The sequence below is a fragment of the Conger conger genome, chromosome 12 (genome assembly GCF_963514075.1).
Source record: "Conger conger chromosome 12, fConCon1.1, whole genome shotgun sequence".
NCBI lineage: Eukaryota > Metazoa > Chordata > Actinopteri > Anguilliformes > Congridae > Conger > Conger conger.
In genome coordinates, this window is record NC_083771.1 from 29,596,853 (window position 1) to 29,616,825 (window position 19,973).

A 19,973-nucleotide genomic window follows, 5' to 3' on the forward strand; every position below is an offset into this window, starting at 1 on the left:
CATCACAAGCACCAAACTGTCCTCCAGGAAAAGTTATGGGACCTCACGGCCTCCTGATATGACTGCGATAACCAAGCACATGCAGTGGAGTCCCTGCAGAAACTGACGACCCTTTTTCTCCTCTCCGCTCTGCCTTCCTCCCCAGCCAGGCTCATTAACAGGACCAGAGAAACATATTCCCAGTCACTGGGGAAATTTATGGAAACTCTTTTGCAAACAGGCAAGTTAACCCCAAGAATTCTAAAGGACATAGCACACCCACAATGTCCCTGAAGCTGCTGAGGCCATGAAGATCCTCAGGGTTCTGCAGAGCATGTGTTTTGTGGAAGGTTCTCAAAACAAGTTCGCTCAGAACAGTAAGGCCATGACACACACACACAAACACGTGGGGGTACACTGGCTAGGTACAGTAAACGTTTATGCCTTTACCACAAACAGGAACTCCAAGTAGCTGAAGCAGTCACAACTTTCATGAGAAAAGCACTTATGCTCTCCAATAGAAGAGTTACTGTTACAGCGAACTGAATTTAAAATGAATTACAAATATTTAAATATTTTAAGAAACATAAATAATCTATGAAAATAATCTGAAAGCTAGAGCTGAAGGTAGTGTACCGAATAGGCTGCACTGGGAGAAGCATTTACTCTTCACTGCCCCTGAGCCATAACTAGCAGTGGCATTAATGGAGGGGGCAGCAGCAGTGCAGGTGTGGAGGGGTGCACTTGTTGACTCAAACAGTACAGACTGCTTCCCTTCTCAAAAGCTCCACGGCTTGTGCCTGAATTACTGACGACCATCCCCAGGGAGCTCCGGGAAGCTACCCTCCCCCGCCTACTCTCCGCCCTCCTACCTCAGAGGCACAGTCAGCAGGCGGGGGTGAGTATACGCTACAGCAACACAGAAAGCAGCCAGTGCGTTTCATCATCCAACTACGACCTCCATTTCGCCACTTGCTCCATCCACCGTCAAAATCAGCCAATCACAGTGTTCTATAACCATTTTGTCTCCTTTAAAAGCACGTGCCAACCCTGATACTGTAACAAAAATACTGGATTGAGAAAGGACGGCATTCTAGACATTGGGCAGGCTCTACTCGCTCTGCTAAAAAAGGGAACATTCATCTTGTTGATTATTTTGATCAGTGGCTCACCAAACTAGCTGGGCGCAGACAGTAATATTTACTTCGGCAAATTAACCCCTCCCCCTCGTATCGCCAAAGCTGCACCCACCTGCACTCCATAAACAAACAGGATTATCCATCTTAAGTCTTCCTTAGGAAAACAAGCGTGGATGTAAAGGAGGACTGATGGATGGTCAAGATATTTCGGCTTGAAGTGCGTGTGAGAATGGGTGAATATGAGGCACTCATTGTAAAGCGCTTTGTGTCGCTCTAGTTGCTGGAAAAAACACAATATAAAGGCAGTCCAATTACCACTTACCACAAACAATCTTAGTGAGCTTGTTATTTCAAAAATAAACAAATACATGGTGTGCTTATAAGGGCATCATGCATTATTATGCAATCTCCATTGCCTGTGTATTAACTATGCAATTCCGTAGTGAATCCTTATGGTAAATACAGTTTGGCAGTGGTCTAGTAACATAAACCATCTGGCAAAATCCATGCATTCAGCAGAATGTTAGCAAGCTGTATACGGTGTAGTGGAAAACTTCCTGTCAGAGTGTGCTACTCTGAAAATGCCTGTCAAGTTGCATTCTTCCAGCTACTACTACACTAGGACGATGTGGCAAAGCCTTTAAAAGATCCAGGTTAGATGTGGGACACGTCATTTCATGGTGCAATTTCCCGCTGCATGCAATAACAACATTTACTGTGGCTCAGTGCATGGACCCTACAGTCCAGGTTGAACCATGCCATTGCTGACTAGCCAAGAGAACCTCAGGTGGTGCACAACTGGTTCTAGCATTGGCCAGAGAAGGCTTTTACTAAATGCTTACACATTTTCATTAAACATAGGGCTCAACTAGACACATTGTCTTAATGATCATAAAACACATTAACAAAAGGATTGCACTCCCTTTTCAAGTGATTTTTTATTTCCATCAGAATTATTATTCTTTTTTTTTTAGAGATATTTTTTAGGCCTTTTTCAGCTTTATTGGACAGTATACAGTATAGAGAGACAGGAAGAATGGGAGCGAGAGAGAAGGGAAGACATGCAACAAATGTCAGACGGTCGGATTCGAACCGCCGACGTCGCGGCTCGCAATGAGCATGCGGTCAGTGCTCTACAGACTGCGCCACCGAGACACCCATTTCCATCAGAAATTTTACAGCATCAAAAAGCCCAGTTAGAATTTTTTTTTTTTTTGTTTATTGTTTATTTAGAATCCCCATTAGCTGACCCACAGGCGACAGGTTAGTCTTCCTGGGGTCTATGGGGGAGGCTACAAAGTTTTTAGTGAATGACACTTTCACGATTGATTTCGAGCACATTTTTGTGAAATAGCAAGATGACACTACATTGTTGTTTATATTTAAAATCTTTGGCAGGAAAACCCATGTAGCACACAGCACCAAACAAGCAATTTCATACATGACTTGAACAATAAGCAACCTATTAATGAAAGGTCTAAAAATTTAACTAATCTTTAACTGAAACTAATATCGTGAAAGCAGAGCTCTGTGAGGGGCGTACCATATTGTGCTTACGAACATGGTAGAGGAAGGAAGCTCGTAAATGGTTTTTGTAGAGTCTGGAGTTTGGAGAGTCACCGGCAGGAACTGCGGTTTAGACGCCTCCCACAACTGAGCCCCGCCTCAGACTGGAGCCCGAGCATGCAGTGCAGGGCACCAGGGTCTCATAGGGGCACAGCTACATGTGGAAACCCAGAAGCTTAGAACACCAACTGGGCCTTTTTAGTTGGCCTCAGCCCCCTCACTACATTTTTTAGCAGGACATACAGCTTGAGTTTGAAACCACTGCTGGAACCACAGGTCTCCCTCTAGCTGCAGACCTGACTTAGAGAAGAGGGAAGGACAAGAGGGGCTTGGTAAACCTCAGGTGAAGGACACTGGCAGCATATGCCTGCGATGCGCCACCAGACACAATTACCAATAAAAATCAGACCTGTCCTAATGGATGGGTTAAATCTAAATGGGTTACACCTCATTATGAAACTAGCCAGTCACATTGATTTCCACTGACCCCACAGCTCTTCCCCCTCTCCCACACATCCAATCAGAAACCTTCACCCTTTTACACATACCAGCCCAAGTCACAGAACAGAAGCACCAGGGGGGTCGAAGGCCATTACTACATTCAGCTGAAAGGCATAGCGATGTTTGTTCATCTGCCTTGACAAATAACCATGAGTGACTTCTGACACCAATGGTAATCTCCAGCTTCAAGTTGAACTACTGAAATTAACTGCAGTCTGGTCCAAGTTTGCATGAACTGTGCTGAAAAAGAAAACCAGGAACGATAGTCATAATGCCTGCGGGCCACGCATGAGAGTGGTTACAAACCCGCAGGCGATCTCCTGCTGGTGCCACATTGTGTCAGTGACCAAAGTCAAGTTGGATGTGGAGGGAGTGTGAATGTGTGTTTAACCTCTTAACTGCTAAAGACTCCAGCAGCATGTGAAGCTCACAGGCATGAACAATCCCCCTCAGTTCCTACAAGAAGCTCTCAAAACCCAGAGCAGCAGAGCTCAGGTGGGTGTAAAGCTCAGATAAAAAGACATGGCCTGAATGTCTGCTGCCCTGTCACCCCACTTATTGAAATGTTTGGATTGGGGAACAGCCATTTAAAGTTTGCCGGGTGTCCATAACTTTGTAAAGAAGAGCCAAAACACAGAAAACAAAAACAAATCCAAGAGGTTCTGTGGTGCAGCCTCCTGGAGTTGATATGGAATGGCCCAGTTTTAAAATCTCCATATGAGCTCCTGGCACTGCCCATCCACTTAACGGCGGTCTCCTAGAAGATCATATGGACAAAACTGGTGCTTCCCATAAGCCAGTGCGGTAGCAATTCTGTAAGCACAGGTACTAGCGGTCATCAAGACATTTTTTGTGACACCTGTCCCGAGCAGATGAAAGAAAGTGTTCTTTTTCAATAAGTGGGAATTATTACTAATTTCATTTTAATAGCGGCATTGAGCCACCAGAAATAAAACATAGGGACTGCATGCCTTCTGATAGCACTGTTCCACTGACATGATGCAGTATGCCCAGGAATGGCAAACACTGAACAGTGCAGACCACACACACATTATATTAGCCAAACATAGCCGTGGTCTACAAATAATAAATTAAACTATTAACAAGCTTTAAATCTGGTCTTGAAGTTGGATGACGATTTCCCAGCTTGAGAAAAATACACGTTCCCATAAGTGACTCATGGGTAAAGAAGAAATTTGATCATAACCCATGATTCACCAGTCTGGCATGCTCTGTCATTGTTTCCAGTGAGCATAAATGGGGCTCCTATGCCGCCTTCAACTTTGTCGACCACTGAAGTCTACAAAGATCCTGTTCACTCCTGTCCTGCTCAAACAAAAATTGCATACTAAACTTGGATCTCCCTGGTCGTCACATGGCTAACATGGCCAGCCCCACTAAAACTGGCTGACAGTTCGAAAGCAATTAAAAGCAATACAGGAAGAATAAGAAAATAAGAAAAGAAAAAAATCTCAAGACACTGTGAAAAGAAAACAAGACTGGAATGAAATGTGGCAACATGGAACCGAACAAAATCGGGAAAGAGAGGGAAGACAAACACCAACATCAACAACAACAACACCTCCAAAAAAACAGCACGCAGTCCAATGTGAATGGAGAGGGGAAGAAGGTCTTTCAGCAAAGGAACAACCATACCTTTTTGTCAGCAGAGAGGCCTCTGCTTTGAACAGCAAGGCAGCAGCCAGACAATCCTCCTCAAGGCTTTTTGCGGCCTACACTGCCGCTCAGCCCACCGTTCCCTTCCCCCCCTGTAGTAGGTGCAGCCGAGGCAGTTCTGAGCATGCTCAGTGGAGACGGGGCAGGGAAAGAGAAAGCAGGGAGAACCAGCTCTCGTGGTTCAAGCCGTGTAAACCTAGGATCGCTCCCACAGGGACCTTACAGGAGAGCTGGGCTCACCCACTTGCATTTGCACACGGGAAGCCAAAAGACCGGTCCGATCCACGTACGCATTCTCGTCATTCTTTTTGCAACTCTTTTTGGACAGACAACATTGTGTCGTTTTTAGATCACTAAAGGGAGGGAGAAAACACCCATACTTCCTCTCCCTCCCCCACCCAACCAACCAATCAACCAACCAACCACCCAACCAACCAACAGCAAAAAAATATATATGAAATGGGCCAGATGTGGATGTAGCTGTGCATAGTGCCAGATCATAATAAAGCTCTTGATCAAAATAGTCATTCCAGATGCCGCGTTCTGCACAATTTTAAGTCTTAAGAAATCCCTAGCACCACCTTCTTCACCACAAACAAAATATTTCAGTTGGACTACACAAAAACCTCAACATGTTTCCATCAAATATGACATCTGGTGTGTGGGTTAGTTGTACAGAACTATTTATTACATTAAAGCAGTAAGTTATTTTATTTGGCCACTCACAAATGAGATGAGTAAGGGAACTGAATGTATAGCCACATTTACCATACTGTCAACACTCGTTATCAGCAGGATAACCAGGCCATAACCGATCTGGCAGTTGAAGTGTTTTCCATCCATAAAAGCTATGACCATTTGGCATGACTCAAAGACCCTTTACTCTGCAAAATAGGTTTACCATTTCAGTACATTGAAGATTATATAAAAGCTGCATTGCTAAATACTTCAGGGCCTTTATGACATGACAGAATGTTGCTGGAAACTGCTGGCTACTGATTATTTTGTATGAATGGTAGACCACATTATGGGAAGTTTAAGAATAGACCTTTGGTTAAATGTATTGATATTTTTCATGATGTTGGTCCATTCCATCCAACTGTGTCATACAAGTCTTTGAAGTGGGGTTTGAATAAATGGATACCGTTCACGAGAAACACAGCCGATGCACTTACAGTAGGCCGCGGCAGGAAGAACACACACTTACAGTCACGGCTCGCGGGCTCCCTCTATTTACTGGTGACTGAATAACCGTTCACAACCTCCGTCAATCAAAAGCGTAAGGACAAACCGCGAATAAAACTGCCCTGAAAGGAAACCTTACATTTGATACGAAATATGTACCAAAATCTTTATTTACCCCAGACTTTCATAGAACGAAACTGAAGTAAAGCCGGCATTATATAAAGTTGATGTAAATGGACGGGGGGAAATAATTGAGCTAGCTAACGTTAGCTAGCTATCAATTTTAAACACTGTACTGTAACTAACCCAGGGACCCTGTGAAATTGTATTGTTGCATGCTAGCTAGCTGGGTAGAGAATGTTGCTTATCATTGGACTTTATGGAAACATATAAGATTCCGCAGCTCCCTCGCGGTATAACCTATTGTCTGTAAAGTTAGGCTACTGTAGCTAGGTAGGAAGCAACAGACACATTAAGGCAACGAATGGCTAAGCAGTACACAGAGTTAAGCGGTTCTCTCCGTTCAGGACAAATCCATCTGCCATACATCAACTGCCAGTGCACTGACCAAATGGACACGAATTTTTCGAGCAGTGAGCATTTTGTGGTGTTACACTTGCCTTAGCAGACAATTAGCTAGAACACAGACGTACGAGAAACAATTAAACCTAACGAGCAGGCTAATTTGTTAAACTCTAGCAGGGGTCCATGTGCATTACTATACCAACAGGATTTGGAAATCAACAAAGATTGTCAATGCAATGTGTACGTCAGTTTACATATGCAATAACTTGCAATATATAGGCGTGAACATGACCTAAAAGGGACTCAATAGGCTATGGTGGCAAGCTAAGTTAGCTATGTTGATGACATATGACTGCTAGTACCTACACCTCTTTTTAGAAGTTGTACCTCGGAATAGATGGGATTTATTTTGCAGTCCAATTTAGCCAGCTGTGACAGATGGCTACCTGGTGCACAGTTACAAATACAACTTACACACATTTAAGGTTGGCTTGTTTGTTCATCTATATGCTAAATTAGCTGGTATTGTCAACAACCGCGACTGCCCGGCTAACTCAATGAAAGGCAGCTACACAATTCAGATGGCTTCTGTGACATAAGTCAACATTAGTACATTCGTTGCTTCAGTGTGTTGTTAACCAGTTCGTTAGCTGATGATTTTCAAACACAAATCTGATTTATCTTGCTAGCTGACCTTAGCTACCCATTTCCCCGGCGCTGCAGGCGAGCCAGCTCACAGAAACAAAGCAAACTATGTTAACTGCAAAATGTAAATTTTGTTCGGCGTAACATGAAAATAGAATCAACATCACTGCATGCACCGTGCAGTATTTCGGATAACAATGGTCAAAACAGTAGATTTTAACAGCTTTTATTTCTATTTACAATTAAATCGGACTGCCGGATAGCACCGGGGCCCAGGAACTAGTATTCCTCAAGCAGTCCCTATTGTCTACTTGCGCGTACTACGCTCCATACAGATGTCAGGGCATGAGCCCTCTCGTTCGAGAGGCCACCCCCATTAATTCTGTCCATAAGGATTCACGCACACTCAAACGCCGAGTCCACACAAAAGCGCAGAGTTTCCGAATTGAAAAACACAGGCGGGCAGTTTGAAAATTAAGATGCACAGAGATAACGTAACGCTATTTTTGGCTTCAACCCAGCGCTGAGCACACCTTTGGGTGTTGTGTTCTAATTATGTCTAATCGTTCGGCAACCAAATAGCGAGATTCCAGCGATAGAAAGTTACAACGTTAAAGCGCTTTTCCCTTACCTCAGCTTTCACTGAAGCCATGGCTCCTCAGCCTTCTACCAGTCTCCGCCTACTTATTTGCGACGTCACTGCATTCATTTCCAGCCCCCTTGCTAGGTTAGGTTATTCTACGCTTTAGAATTTACAATGGCTATACTATAACGTTCATTTATTCTTCATGGGTCATAATTACTCCTTTCGTATCGGATTCGATTCAATTCTGTCATCGTGATTTAAACCGCTATGATGTTTACATTAAATTAAACGGGGACAACAATGCGTGGTATTGCTGGAATGTAATTGGACCTTAAAACAATTGGAAAAGTATTTGCTGAGAACCGGAATGTGCTCGAACGAATAGCTTTAGGAAACAAGAGGAAACTAAATGCAGATGAAGAAGGCTTCATAACCAACAAAATGACGAAAATACGGTGAATGAAAAATGTTTTATTTTGTTTATTTGCTCTCGCTAGACTAAATATTCTCGAGGTGGGTAATCTGGGAGATATCCCGTGTATCGCTACTGTATTTAAAAAAAAATGTAAATAGTATTTGGTATCAAACATTAAAGTGTCGCACTCTGTGGGTTATCATAAGGTGAGTATCTATTATGAGGACCTTCCTGAAGGAGAGCGTTTCCTCTGTTACGGAGACGCATCACCTGGAGGGAGAGCACGCTCTCTTTCTACATTGCTGGCAGGTACTCGGGCTTGGCTGAGCCCTGATGTCCATGTCCTTGCATGACACCGGGGAAGCTGACCGATCGGGACATGGTTTCCATGGCAACTGGACAAGAGCGGTGCAGTAGGGGATGGGGCTGGCTGTGGTCAGCCCATGGGCTTGATTAAGGTCTAGTAGGCCAACATTCTCAGAAATAAAGTGAAAGGGGAGGTACGTTTTTGTTCTTCAAGGATCAAATTTCCTAAATTGACCCTTAAAGTAGTCATGTTCTCTTTGGGTACAAATCAGTATGTTTTTCCAAGCAAAATGGTTCAAATGAATTATATCGGGTGCCTCCCCAGCACCAAGCATTTGTAGCTTTTTAGGCACTTTTCATACCTTTATTTCTGAAAATGTACACACACACACACACACAGATGCAAACACAGCAACCCTTCAAAAGCACAGACCTCCTTACTGTCTTTCACTTGACAGAGAACTAAGGGACACAATAGCCTAGAAGAATATATTGCTTCCTGCTAGCCTGGATAAAGCTGTTTTCCTTTTAAAAGAGAGAGTTCAATAAGCATGTATACCTTTCAAGAAAGCCGTTTCGGGGGTCGGGGATCATTTTATTTATTTACTCATTTAAATCATATCACTGTCTGATGTAATTATTCAGTGTTCACTGTGTGATGTATTGCATGGCATCTAAGCTTCTTGTCACGTACCTGTGCAGAATTGGATGTATATATACAATGTATGTGTCGGGCTTCGGAACAATGAACTCAATAGCAACACCACAGGAGATGAGGCCAAGTCTTTATTAACTTCAAAAAGTTCAAACAGGCAGGAGTCGATAACCAGCAAACATGAATGGTAAGGAATAGGCAGTTCGTAATCAATAGTGCGGGCAATGGGTCGATATCCAGGCAAACGGGTACAACAAAGAAAATCCGAAGAATGGTCATAGTCACAGGCAGAGGGTCGAAAACAAACAGGCAGTCCAAACAGGTCGAAGTAGAACAGAAGGAGGAAGCAAGAAAAAAAAAAAAAAAAGGCCAGGGTCGAAACACAGGCATGCCAATAGCACATGACAATCTGGCAACAAGTGAGACAAACAGAGGGGTTTAAATACACAGATAACGAGGGAATAACAATCAGGTGTGTGAAACAATCAGGAAGTGGCAGAAAGGTGAAACAAATGTCAGGGAATTAATGAAATGACAGATAGACTACACTGAGCAGAGGGTAACAAAGAACAAAAATGCTGAGGACTTAGACAAAACGAATAACAGAAAACACAGAAACCTGACCGTATGCGTATCCTTGATGGTGAAAGTTTCACTGGATCTGATACAGTGAACCAGGAACATTGCTGTAGACAGATGTTTAGAACATTTATGCTCAAATAATTGATTGGAAGATAAATTAGCACACAGCCACTGGCTCTCTAGGCCTACAGTTGCTTATTCCCACAAGACAGGATTACAGTACCTACATGATGCACTGGGACCATTTCTTACTACACAACATGTGGGTATCTTTTCCCTTCTCACGAGTGGCATCAAAACAGCTCTCCAGTGATTCAGTGGCTGCATGGTGAATAATCCCCAAAGAGCAGCATGCTCTCTTTCTGTCTGGTTTGGCCCCGTCAAGAATCAGGGACTGAATATCTCAAGAAAACAGGGGAGATACAGCTACTTTCCTACATATGCTGTTGAAATTTTGTCTTGGAATTCAGTGTTTGCTTGAGGAACACAATGAACTTCACATGTAAATGCCTTTGACAGGACAATCTTGAAACGCTTCCAATTTAATTAATTTTGGCAAGTAGGCTACAACATAATATAATAGTTCACTAATGTTCAGTGAGCTGTCCTTGAAATGAGCAATGTTGTTTGGAAAATCGATTATGAGACAGTAAAACACAGACTGAAGACCTTGATCTTCAAGGTTTACATAATCAACCATGAGAGGTTCCATTAAAATCCTTTGATGAAACACATCACCTCTCATAAAGTTCAGTAAAATCCAGAGCCCAGCAATGAATCTCGTAATCCATCAACACACGCGTCAAAATAGTTTTTTTACTTAAAATATAGTGACCTACCTCCAAGTATTTATTGTAAATGGCCACTTGGATACCGATGACATTTTCAACCCATTGTTGACATTGTCCAATCACCTAGGTTTACCCACATTTGTTGACACTTAATCTGGTTTTGGGCTTGGTTGTGGTGGGTAATAGCTGATGTAGATAACGATGATGTTTGTATGTTTGCTGGCTAATTAACGAAGTTCAAAGCAAAGACCTTTTTTAAATGCTCATAAATGTGGCAAAAATTAGTCATAAAACGATCCCTCCTCTGGCAGCTGGATCCCCTCACAGTTTCATTAACTCTCATCAGCCCCCTTTCTGGTGGGGAATTTGTATGGTCGTTGGGGCACCAAAGTGTCTAACTATTTATTTCAGTGGTTTTAAAACTTGGTCCTCAGGTGACCACTGTGTATGCTGGTTTTCCAACTAACCAAAATTGCCATCCCTGAAATTTACAGCTTGTTAAAATTTTGGGATTGCAATTGCAGTTTGAACAAAAAAAACCACCATACACTATGGTACTCCAGGACAGATTGAACAAAAGATAATCGCTCTAACAGTATAAAATATGGGGAAAAATCTGTAGAAGAATGAGTTTTTGTGTATGTACTGCTTGTTGGTTTCCACAGACTTTTACCAAGGAAAACAAAATTGCTAGAATATTTACTGGAAATGTCAAATCTCTTACATTAAACAATTTTATTAGTACAGTGTACATTAATGATTTAAAACAACTGTTTCTTTAAATGTAACATAGATTCACTAAGGTGCTATTTAGAACATTTCTGATAGGATAAAGGGGAATTTCTTATTATAATTACTATTATTATTCAGATGCTTTATACACACTGGACAACTGACACAAGTAGAAAAATACAAAACCACAAGTCTTTCACACGAGGGGTGAAACTCCTGTACATCAGAAAACAACACAATAAAATCAATAAAGCCATAGAACCTTGTGTGGAGACAAATGCAAGGTGTAGACACTGGATGAAGGCAGCTTTAAATGATTTCAAAAAAGACATTACCAACTCGGCACTCTTTAAAATGAGAATAGATAATGAAGGTAAAGGTATATATGACAAAAATTGCACAGTGCCCTCTTATGTGACATAACTTGGATGGGTATACATTAATCAAGCCAGCGGAAATGCAATGGCAAGTGAAACAGGGAGGGTGAGAAACTTCACTGCTACATCAGCATTCTGTGGCTGGACTGCGTGACTGTGCAGTGATAGTGGCTGGGGAATGAAGCTGCTTTTTTGAAGCTGCTGAGTCTATCAAACAATCTGGGCAGCATCCTGTTGTGTATGTATTTGTGTGTGCATTCTCTGGCCAGTTTAGTTGTTCCCTACTCCAAGTTACATGCAATCAAACACGTACTACAAAATTCAAGGAATATATTTCTTAAATAATGCTGAAATATTCAATGTGATCAAAAGTATATAATTTATTACCATGTCCATGTATATGTATATGTACTTATGTATACAATACAGTTACATATACAGTATAATTAATATCACATTTTAAATTGTATATTACAAAATACATTCTTGCATACTTGCAAAAAACTGCATGTAATTATTTAGTACTATATTTTACCATGTTTTCAGCATATCAGAAATATATTCCTTATATTTTTCATTTTAGGTTTAACCATATAGTGAACTATAACATGTTCATTTGGTGCATGACAAAAAGAGAAATCACAGAAAACAGAAACAAAAGAAAAAACCATGGACTGCTTTAAAGACGTAGTCAAGCCACCAAATGGAGTTGAATAGGGTTGCTATAGTAACAGTGATTAGAGTATGGCATGCTGGTCAGCAGCGGGATTAGGGTCTGGAGGCATTGCAATGTCACACAGCCAGGCAGATGAAAGACCATTGTGAAGACATCCCCCATACCCAGAATAAAGACACAAGATTCCAGCATAGGCCACACACCACAACAGACCACCCCAGTGACCAGAGAGTCAAATGGCACCTCAGCAGTTACTGTTCAGTAAGATCATCCATTGTAAAAAGAAAAAAAAATCCAAGTACATGGAGTGTAAATAAAATCTTAGTTTCACAGGGAAAGTCGGGAAAGATTGGAACGTGGACTCAGTGTGTGTTTTCCGTCGGACATACGGCATCAAGGGAACAGGCACAACCACTGAATTTTCCCTTGAAAGGGCAATTCAAAAATGCTTGAAACATCCAACCAAATTCCCTTCAATGGACCAGGACTGGCACCTTTGAAATGTCAAAGTACAAGTTCAAACGCAGCATGAGAAAAACTGACACAAAAACCTGTTTACAAACTGATAGCCAGTGGTCATGGCATTTTCAGGAAATGGCTGAGCATCGATGATGCAACATAAATACACCCAGGTGGACGACCGATATTCTTCCCTCTTGCAGTCACTCTGCTCCTCTCCCTCCTCTTCCTTCTCCCCCTCTCACTCTTCTCCAATTAAAAAGGGCCCCACCACACACCGTAGGTCTGACGCTGTACATACACCAAGGTATTTGGAGATGCACAGATATCGGGTTTGAGAAACAGGCTGTTCCCGTGTCACTTTAACAAGGAGTGTCACTCGGCTGTAGAATGCATTAAGACCTTTCCCGTTGCGATAAAAATCCCAATGAATATGAGAGGCAGACAATTATACGCCAGGCTTGGAACTATGCCATAATCAATATCAGACATGACTAACATCGATTTACAGTGTTAAATCCAATCAGGGATATTAAGGTTACATAAGGAACTGGAGATGTGTTTTCATCTTTCTTGAAATCAGAATAGTACAATATTTGGCTATGCAAGGCTTGTAAAAATTTCAGTGATGAAAATATCTCAGATTTCCAGAACGGAGAAGGATGAACTGCTTGTCAAACCTAATGAAACCTGCGGCAGGCATGCATACAGTACCTGTACATACAAAAACATTCACACGCATAGTCACGCAAACAAGCACACGCACATACACACGCACGCACCTGCACAGTTTTAAGTTTGTCTTTCCAAAGTGCTGTCTGTGCTTGTACATTTTGTCTGTTGGTTGGAACGCAAGCGTGTTCCTTCCAAATCCAGTCTGATCTCCATTTCAAATGCATAAAAAAAAAAAAAACTTCAAAAGACCACGGTCATTAATGAACATCAGAGTTGGCATGAGCAGAGTAATCTATGGGAACAGTAAGGCATCTTGGGATATGCAGCTCATGACCACTGTCCATCCCTTCAACTCAGATAATCTAGCTTGTCAAACAGCAGCATTTGCATCAGGTCTCAGAACGTGTGTGTGTGTGTGTGTGTGTGTGCGTGTGCTTGCCGCCCCCCCCCCATCACAACTCAAACAGCAAACCCTGCGTCCGTTTCTCCAGACGATGAAGTAGGGCATCCGTGCCCTGGGGTACGGTTTGTGATCAGGGAGGAGCAGAGTCCAAACAAGACTGTGAGGCACGCCGCTGGACCCGCTCCCTCAGGGGCCCGGGCCCGGGCCTGGAGACCCATAATCCTTAGCAGCCGGCCCACTAGGCGCAGTCACCCTCGTGTGTCAGGCTCCGCCCGCAGCAGGACGCAGTCTGCAGTCTGAGCTCAATAACGGCGCGTAGCACACAGCCGTGTCACTGGGCGGCTCCTGTTAGCGCGAGGGAGCAGGTGACTTTCACAGGTTTCTCTCACAGGTGGACTGTCACAGGCGCCTTTCACCACATGATTCCACAAACAGGATCTAAAGGCCAACTTTGGTTACAATAAAATAGAAAGAAGAGGAAGAAGGAGGGTGGGAGAAATCTAAAGAATCTCAGTCGCAAGTTACATTTTTGATTTAAGGCATCACAGATGCTGGCAAAGAAAGAAGGATAAAACATTTACATAAACTAACCTTCATGAAAAAAAGCTCTCTTGTAGTACTACGCACAATGTTTTCTGAAATGCCCTACAGTCAGACGAAGATCATTCTCCCCGTTTACATATCAAAACAACTCCTTTGCTTTCTTTTTTTTTATGAAGCCTTATTGTAATTCCAGGAAGGGACAGAGGAGAAAAAGGGATCAAAATATTAAGATAAAATTAAAAAAACAAGCCACAATCCATTATAAATGTATATGGAGGAAGAAATGAAACAAAAGAAGATTGTATTTAAGGAGTGGTTTGTTCTGTTCAGTCAGAGTTGGGCTGCAGTATCCATTCTGGCCTGCAGGGGGCTGCATCGCTCTGCAGGGAGCATACCGGTTGGGAAAGTCTGTCACACTGCCTACTGTCTATCGCCTGCTACTGAAGCTGGAGTTGTTGCTGCTGCAGCTCTCCTCGTACGTGGGAGGTGGTTCTGGAGGAGAGAGTTAATTTATTATTCAGAGTCAGACCACACACACACACACACACACACATACAAACCGGCACACACTTGCTAATACACATACACAATCACGCGGAGTCAACTGCATTTTAAATTCAGCCGATATGAAAATTCAATTCAATTCAATTCAATTCAATTCACAAACGACAAAATCCTCACAGAACAGTACAGCCACTTTAAAACGGCTGTGAACTTCCATTCATGCTGTGAATTGAGTGAAAGAAGCGCCATATCGCTCCCTAGCCGTGCAGGAAAAGGCCGTGGGGGCTCAACTTCAGCGGGGCTCACCGTGCGGGTAGTCCCAGGTGCTGTACTCTGGAGGCAAGATCAGCGGACAGGAGGTGGGCACGGGCGTGGCGTTGCCCTCGGAGAAGAAGGGGATGGTGGCGCCGGTGGAGACGCAGAACAGCGGGCCGGAGCCGTCGGACGGGTCCCCGCAGCGCTGGTTCTGGGGGAAGGTGAGGCCCGGCGCGTAGCTGAAGGCGCTGGGGGACACGCAGGGCGGCTGGGAGGAGTGGTCCTGCTGGGAGTGGCTCTTGGTGGGGATCTCCTCATTGACCAGGCCCCCCGCCCCCAGGTCCTCCTCCAGGTCTTCCTCCTCAGCCGGGGGGGCGCTGGGGGTCACCCTCCCAGGGCTCGCCCTGGGCGCGGGGCGGGGGGCGGGGCAGGGGGGCACGGTGCGGGGGGCCGGGGTCGGGGGAATGGGTCGGGAGGGGGTGAGGTTCACCGCGATGTTACCGATGTAGATGGGGAGGGTCACCACTGCGTCCGGGGACTTCAGGGACACCTGAGGCATGGAACCAACAGACAGAAAAACAGATATTTACTTTTTCATGTCATGCCAATACAAATACCTTCAAACACAAATAGAGATGAAGAGATGAGGGACTGAGAAAGCGGGGGAAAGGGGAAGAGAAGGGGACAGAAGAATGGAAGAACAGTGAGCAGGAAACAAAGACAGAAAACAAAAGGGAACAGAGAAAGTGAGGTGGATAAAAAACAAAATTGAGAAGGAAGGAAAAACAGAAGCAAGAGAAAAGAAGGAAGAGAAACAGAGGAGAACATACAGTATGATAAAAAGGCAGAAAAGAAAGAAGCAGGGCGGTAGGGAAGGGGAGAGAGCGAGAGAGAAATAAATAAATAAACGATACAAAAGACATTTATTGAGAATGATGAGGAACAAAGGGTGCCAGTCACAAACACTGAGACAGCAGCCACTGAGACGTGACCCAAGCGGTGATGACACCACACTTGTGATGGACCACAGACTTTCCCACAACCAGAAAGTGCTGATACCGTGACACCACCATTTCCAATCATTACTGACCAACTGACCAACAACAGACTTTTTCAGAGAACAATGAGGGGAGTCACTCACTCATGAGTCATAAAGCCAGATGCTCTGCCCTGTCCAGAAGTCACCCATAGAAACTCCACATCTCAGCAGCCCCTTGGAGGTGGCCTGTGGACTCACCTGTATGAAGTAGTCGATTTCGATGAGGCTGCAGCCAGTGAGCGCTGACTGAGGCAGGGGCGGGACTATGATCTGCTCCTTCCACTCTGCGTGCTTGCCCGCCTTCACGCCCGCCCCCTCCACCTCTGCGATGGTCCGCAGGTCATAAATCGCTCGCTTGGTCTTGTATGTGACTTTCTGCTCGGTGGACGGTGGTGCGTGGCCATGGGAACGAAATGGGGCCGACACAGAGAGACGCTCTCATTACACACGCAGAACACATCACTCATCAGGACACATCTCCCCTCCGTGTCATCTTTCATCTTTTTTTCTAAAGGCACACCCGTAAAAGACTGCATCTGGGGAATTGCCGTGTTCAATTAGGACTGCCAACAGAAATCCTTTTTCCCAGTAATCACAGGGCAACATGATGGAGAAATTACACTTAATTGGGAATAAGTATGCACTTTTCAGGGTAACAAAGCATTTGCAGTCTCACCAGGTGAATTTTCCTGAGCAGTCCCTTCAAAGATCTTCAAAGAAACTACATTTCCCTTCATTAATGAATTAAATGTTAAATCAGAGGCAATTACGGGCAGCACTGAGATATACAAACAAAATGGAGAATAACCACACAAAAGTGCAACTTTTTCATGAAAATACTACCTACACTGTACACATCAAGCTTCAAATTTAGGACAACGTATTTCCAATGCATTATCATATGATGACTAAGCTCAACAAGGTCCCCTCATAAAGCAAATGCATCCATTGAAGCTCCTTCTGCTTAGCTGCTCAGTGATATTGATTGGCACTAAGGGGGTCGTGTCAAGCACTCATGCGCTGGATGTATTATTCCATTCATTCGTGGAGCAGCCGAGTCTGATTAGCTTCCAATAAATGCTGCACGATATCATATTCAGCCTACTTTGTTCTGGTGCTTTTAGCTGTTCTGGTTGTTTGCACACTTGGTTTCATTTGTCTTAACAGCCACTTTAGACAAAAAAATCTGCCAATAACATTAACACAAAAATAGAAAACTCATGCAAATGAATGTCCAACTGTTGGTTTTTATGGAATATTTTTCACCAAAAAAGCCGGGTGATAGAAGAAGCCAAATAAATGCATGCAAATTACATGTCATTTGGCTGACGCTTTTATCCAAAGTGACTTATGGTTGATTGGACTAAGCAGGAGACAATCCTCCCCTGGAGCAATGCAAGGTTAAGGGCCTTGCTCAAGGGCCCAACGGCTGTGCGGATCTTATTGTGGCTACACCGGGGATCGAACCATCGACCTTGTCGGTCCCAGTCATGTACCTTAACCACTACGGTGACTAGGGGCGACATGGCTCAGGCAGTAAGAGCAGTCGTCTGGCAGTCGGAGGGTTGCCGATACGATCCCCCGCCCGGGCTGTGTCAAAGTGTCCCTGAGCAAGACACCTAACCCCCAAATGCTCCTGACGAGCTTGTCGGTGCCTTGCATGGCAGCCAATCACCGTCAGTGTGTGAGTGTGTGTATGAATGGGTGAATGAGAAGCATCAATTGTACAGCGCTTTGGATAAAGGCGCTATATAAATGCCAACCATTTACCATTGACTACGCTACAGGCCGCCCCTGTAGTTCCAGCCCACCCCTCCCGAGAAGGCTTCCTGGTTCCGCACCTGAATGAGGCTGGCGAGCACGCAGCCTGTGTCTTTGCCCGACTTGTTGTGGATCTCGGTGGCCATCTTGATGACCTGGCCGGGGGTGTACCCCCTCAGGTCGCTCCGGGCCTTCAGCATGAGCGTCCCCGTCTTCACCAGGAGGTAGGTGAACTTCCGTGTCGTTACCGCAGAGCTGGGTTGCTGCGGAGGGAACACGATGATTATTATAATGACAAAAAAACAACAAAGGAGCAGGAGAGAGAGAGTGAGAGAAAGAGAGAGCAAGAGGAAGAGGCACACCCTCTCACCTCAATGTCAGGGACTTCGTTGAGGTTGAGGAGGTTGAGTAGGTAGAAGGGCTTCTGGGCCTTGTAGTCCTTGGAGAAGCGAGAGGTGTCTATGACTGCTTTCACCCGGTATGTGATCTTCCCAAATGGGCCTTCGAAGGAGGTGGGCGCAGAGGCTGGACAGGTGAAGGCACAGATGAGAGCACAGGTAAGAGACGGGTAAATTTAGGAACTTTATGAAGATACCTATTCCTTACAGATAGTCACATCACAATCACGTCATTATATTCCAGTAACCAGTGAAATCAGACTTTCTTATTGTGTTTTCCTATTGTGTCTTATCGAGTATCGTTAGCGTATTACATGTTCATACTCTGACAATAGCCAGTCATGCCAAATCATTATGTTTGAGGGAGGTTATGGAGGGAAATTCACAGCGAAGCCCTCAAGAGAAAAGACTGAAATGGAGACGTGTTTTTCCATCGTGCACAGCACATGGGTGTGGGTGTTGAACAGAGCAGGCAGACAGGCAGACAGGCAGACAGGCAGGTAGGGAGACAGGCAGGGAGACAGGCAGGGAGACACACAGACAGGCAGGCAGACGGACAGGCAGACGGACAGGCAGACGGACAGGCAGACGGACAGACGGGACAGACAGGGGGACAGACAGGGACAGACAGGGGGACAGACAGGGGGACGGACGGACAGACAGGGGGATAGGGAGAGGTGGACAAAAAAGGGAGGAAAAGAGGAGTGTGGGAGGCCAGGACGGAGAATAAGGAAGAGGAGAGAGGGAAAGAACAGGGAAAAGACAGACAGAAAAAAGGAGAGAGAAAGAGAGGGGGACAGAGGGGATGTTTGGAGAGAGGAGAGGGAGGGATAAACAGACAGAAGCAGAGGTCTGTGAGAGAGAGAAAGGAGAACATAGAAGGAAGAATCTGGTCACAGACTACGGTGGAAAACAAGGGGGGAAAGGAAGAGATACAGTAAGATGAAGAGGGGGAAAGAGAGAGGGAGAAAAAATTGGAGTGCTATGGAGAGTGAGAGGAGGGGGGGCATTCATGACTGTCCTCAGTCTGAAGGGAGGAGACTGATTAGAGGTCTCTGTCCCATCTCAGACACTGGCTGTCACCATGGCAACCACAACAACCAAAATAGCGGGATTCACGTTCGACCACTATTCGCACTGATAGCTCCTGCACTTTCTGATCCTGAGGCAGTATACAACCTGCACCGATACTGTTATTAATACAACACGCCCAGCACACAGCACAATCAGCGTGATCTGCACTGCTGTATTACAGCCTTTATTCTCATGATACTGGATTAAAACAAAAGAAAAAAAGAAAAACAAAACTAGGCCGACAACCACTGGTGAGGTCAAACAACAACATCGACACAAAGAGAGAAGCTGACCAGAGAGACTGAAACAGAGACAGGTGTGCACAGGGAAATTAAATGCATTCATTCACCGAGCTTAGTCCCGTGTGGCTAGGATTACAGCTGACCGCTTGCGCCGTCAGTTGAAATGGAAAACGTTGCTTTCAGGCCAAACTGGCAAATTACAAATTTAGGGTGTGGGAGAGCTCCGAAGCGCTGGTGACAACATTGCTCCAGGCCAGTTCTGCCAGACTGCATGAGGGTCCCA

At 44.5% G+C, this 19,973-nt stretch overlaps 2 protein-coding genes across 3 annotated transcripts in view; both read right to left on the reverse strand.

The window, feature by feature from the left end:
* ehmt1b (euchromatic histone-lysine N-methyltransferase 1b) overlaps positions 1-7,890 on the reverse strand; it is a 52,933-nt gene extending 45,043 nt beyond the window's left edge. The window contains exon 1 of one of the 2 annotated variants that reach the window (XM_061263248.1): positions 7,849-7,890. In XM_061263248.1, the coding sequence (XP_061119232.1) occupies positions 7,849-7,869 (21 nt within the window). In that variant the 5' untranslated portion in view covers positions 7,870-7,890. Of the gene's footprint in view, positions 1-4,841; positions 4,976-7,848 lie in introns of those variants that run through there. The other variant, XM_061263250.1, reaches the window with a different exon arrangement.
* A 1,405-nt stretch (positions 7,891-9,295) lies between these two features.
* Positions 9,296-19,973, reverse strand: part of arrdc1b (arrestin domain containing 1b) — a 49,042-nt gene continuing 38,364 nt past the window's right edge. Inside the window, exons 4-8 of the mRNA XM_061215599.1 lie at positions 18,347-18,501; positions 18,057-18,239; positions 16,414-16,590; positions 15,228-15,726; positions 9,296-14,909 (exon numbers count right to left, since the gene is read on the reverse strand). Of these exons, the coding sequence (XP_061071583.1) occupies positions 14,845-14,909; positions 15,228-15,726; positions 16,414-16,590; positions 18,057-18,239; positions 18,347-18,501 (1,079 nt within the window). The 3' untranslated portion in view covers positions 9,296-14,844. The remainder of the gene's footprint in view (positions 14,910-15,227; positions 15,727-16,413; positions 16,591-18,056; positions 18,240-18,346; positions 18,502-19,973) is intronic.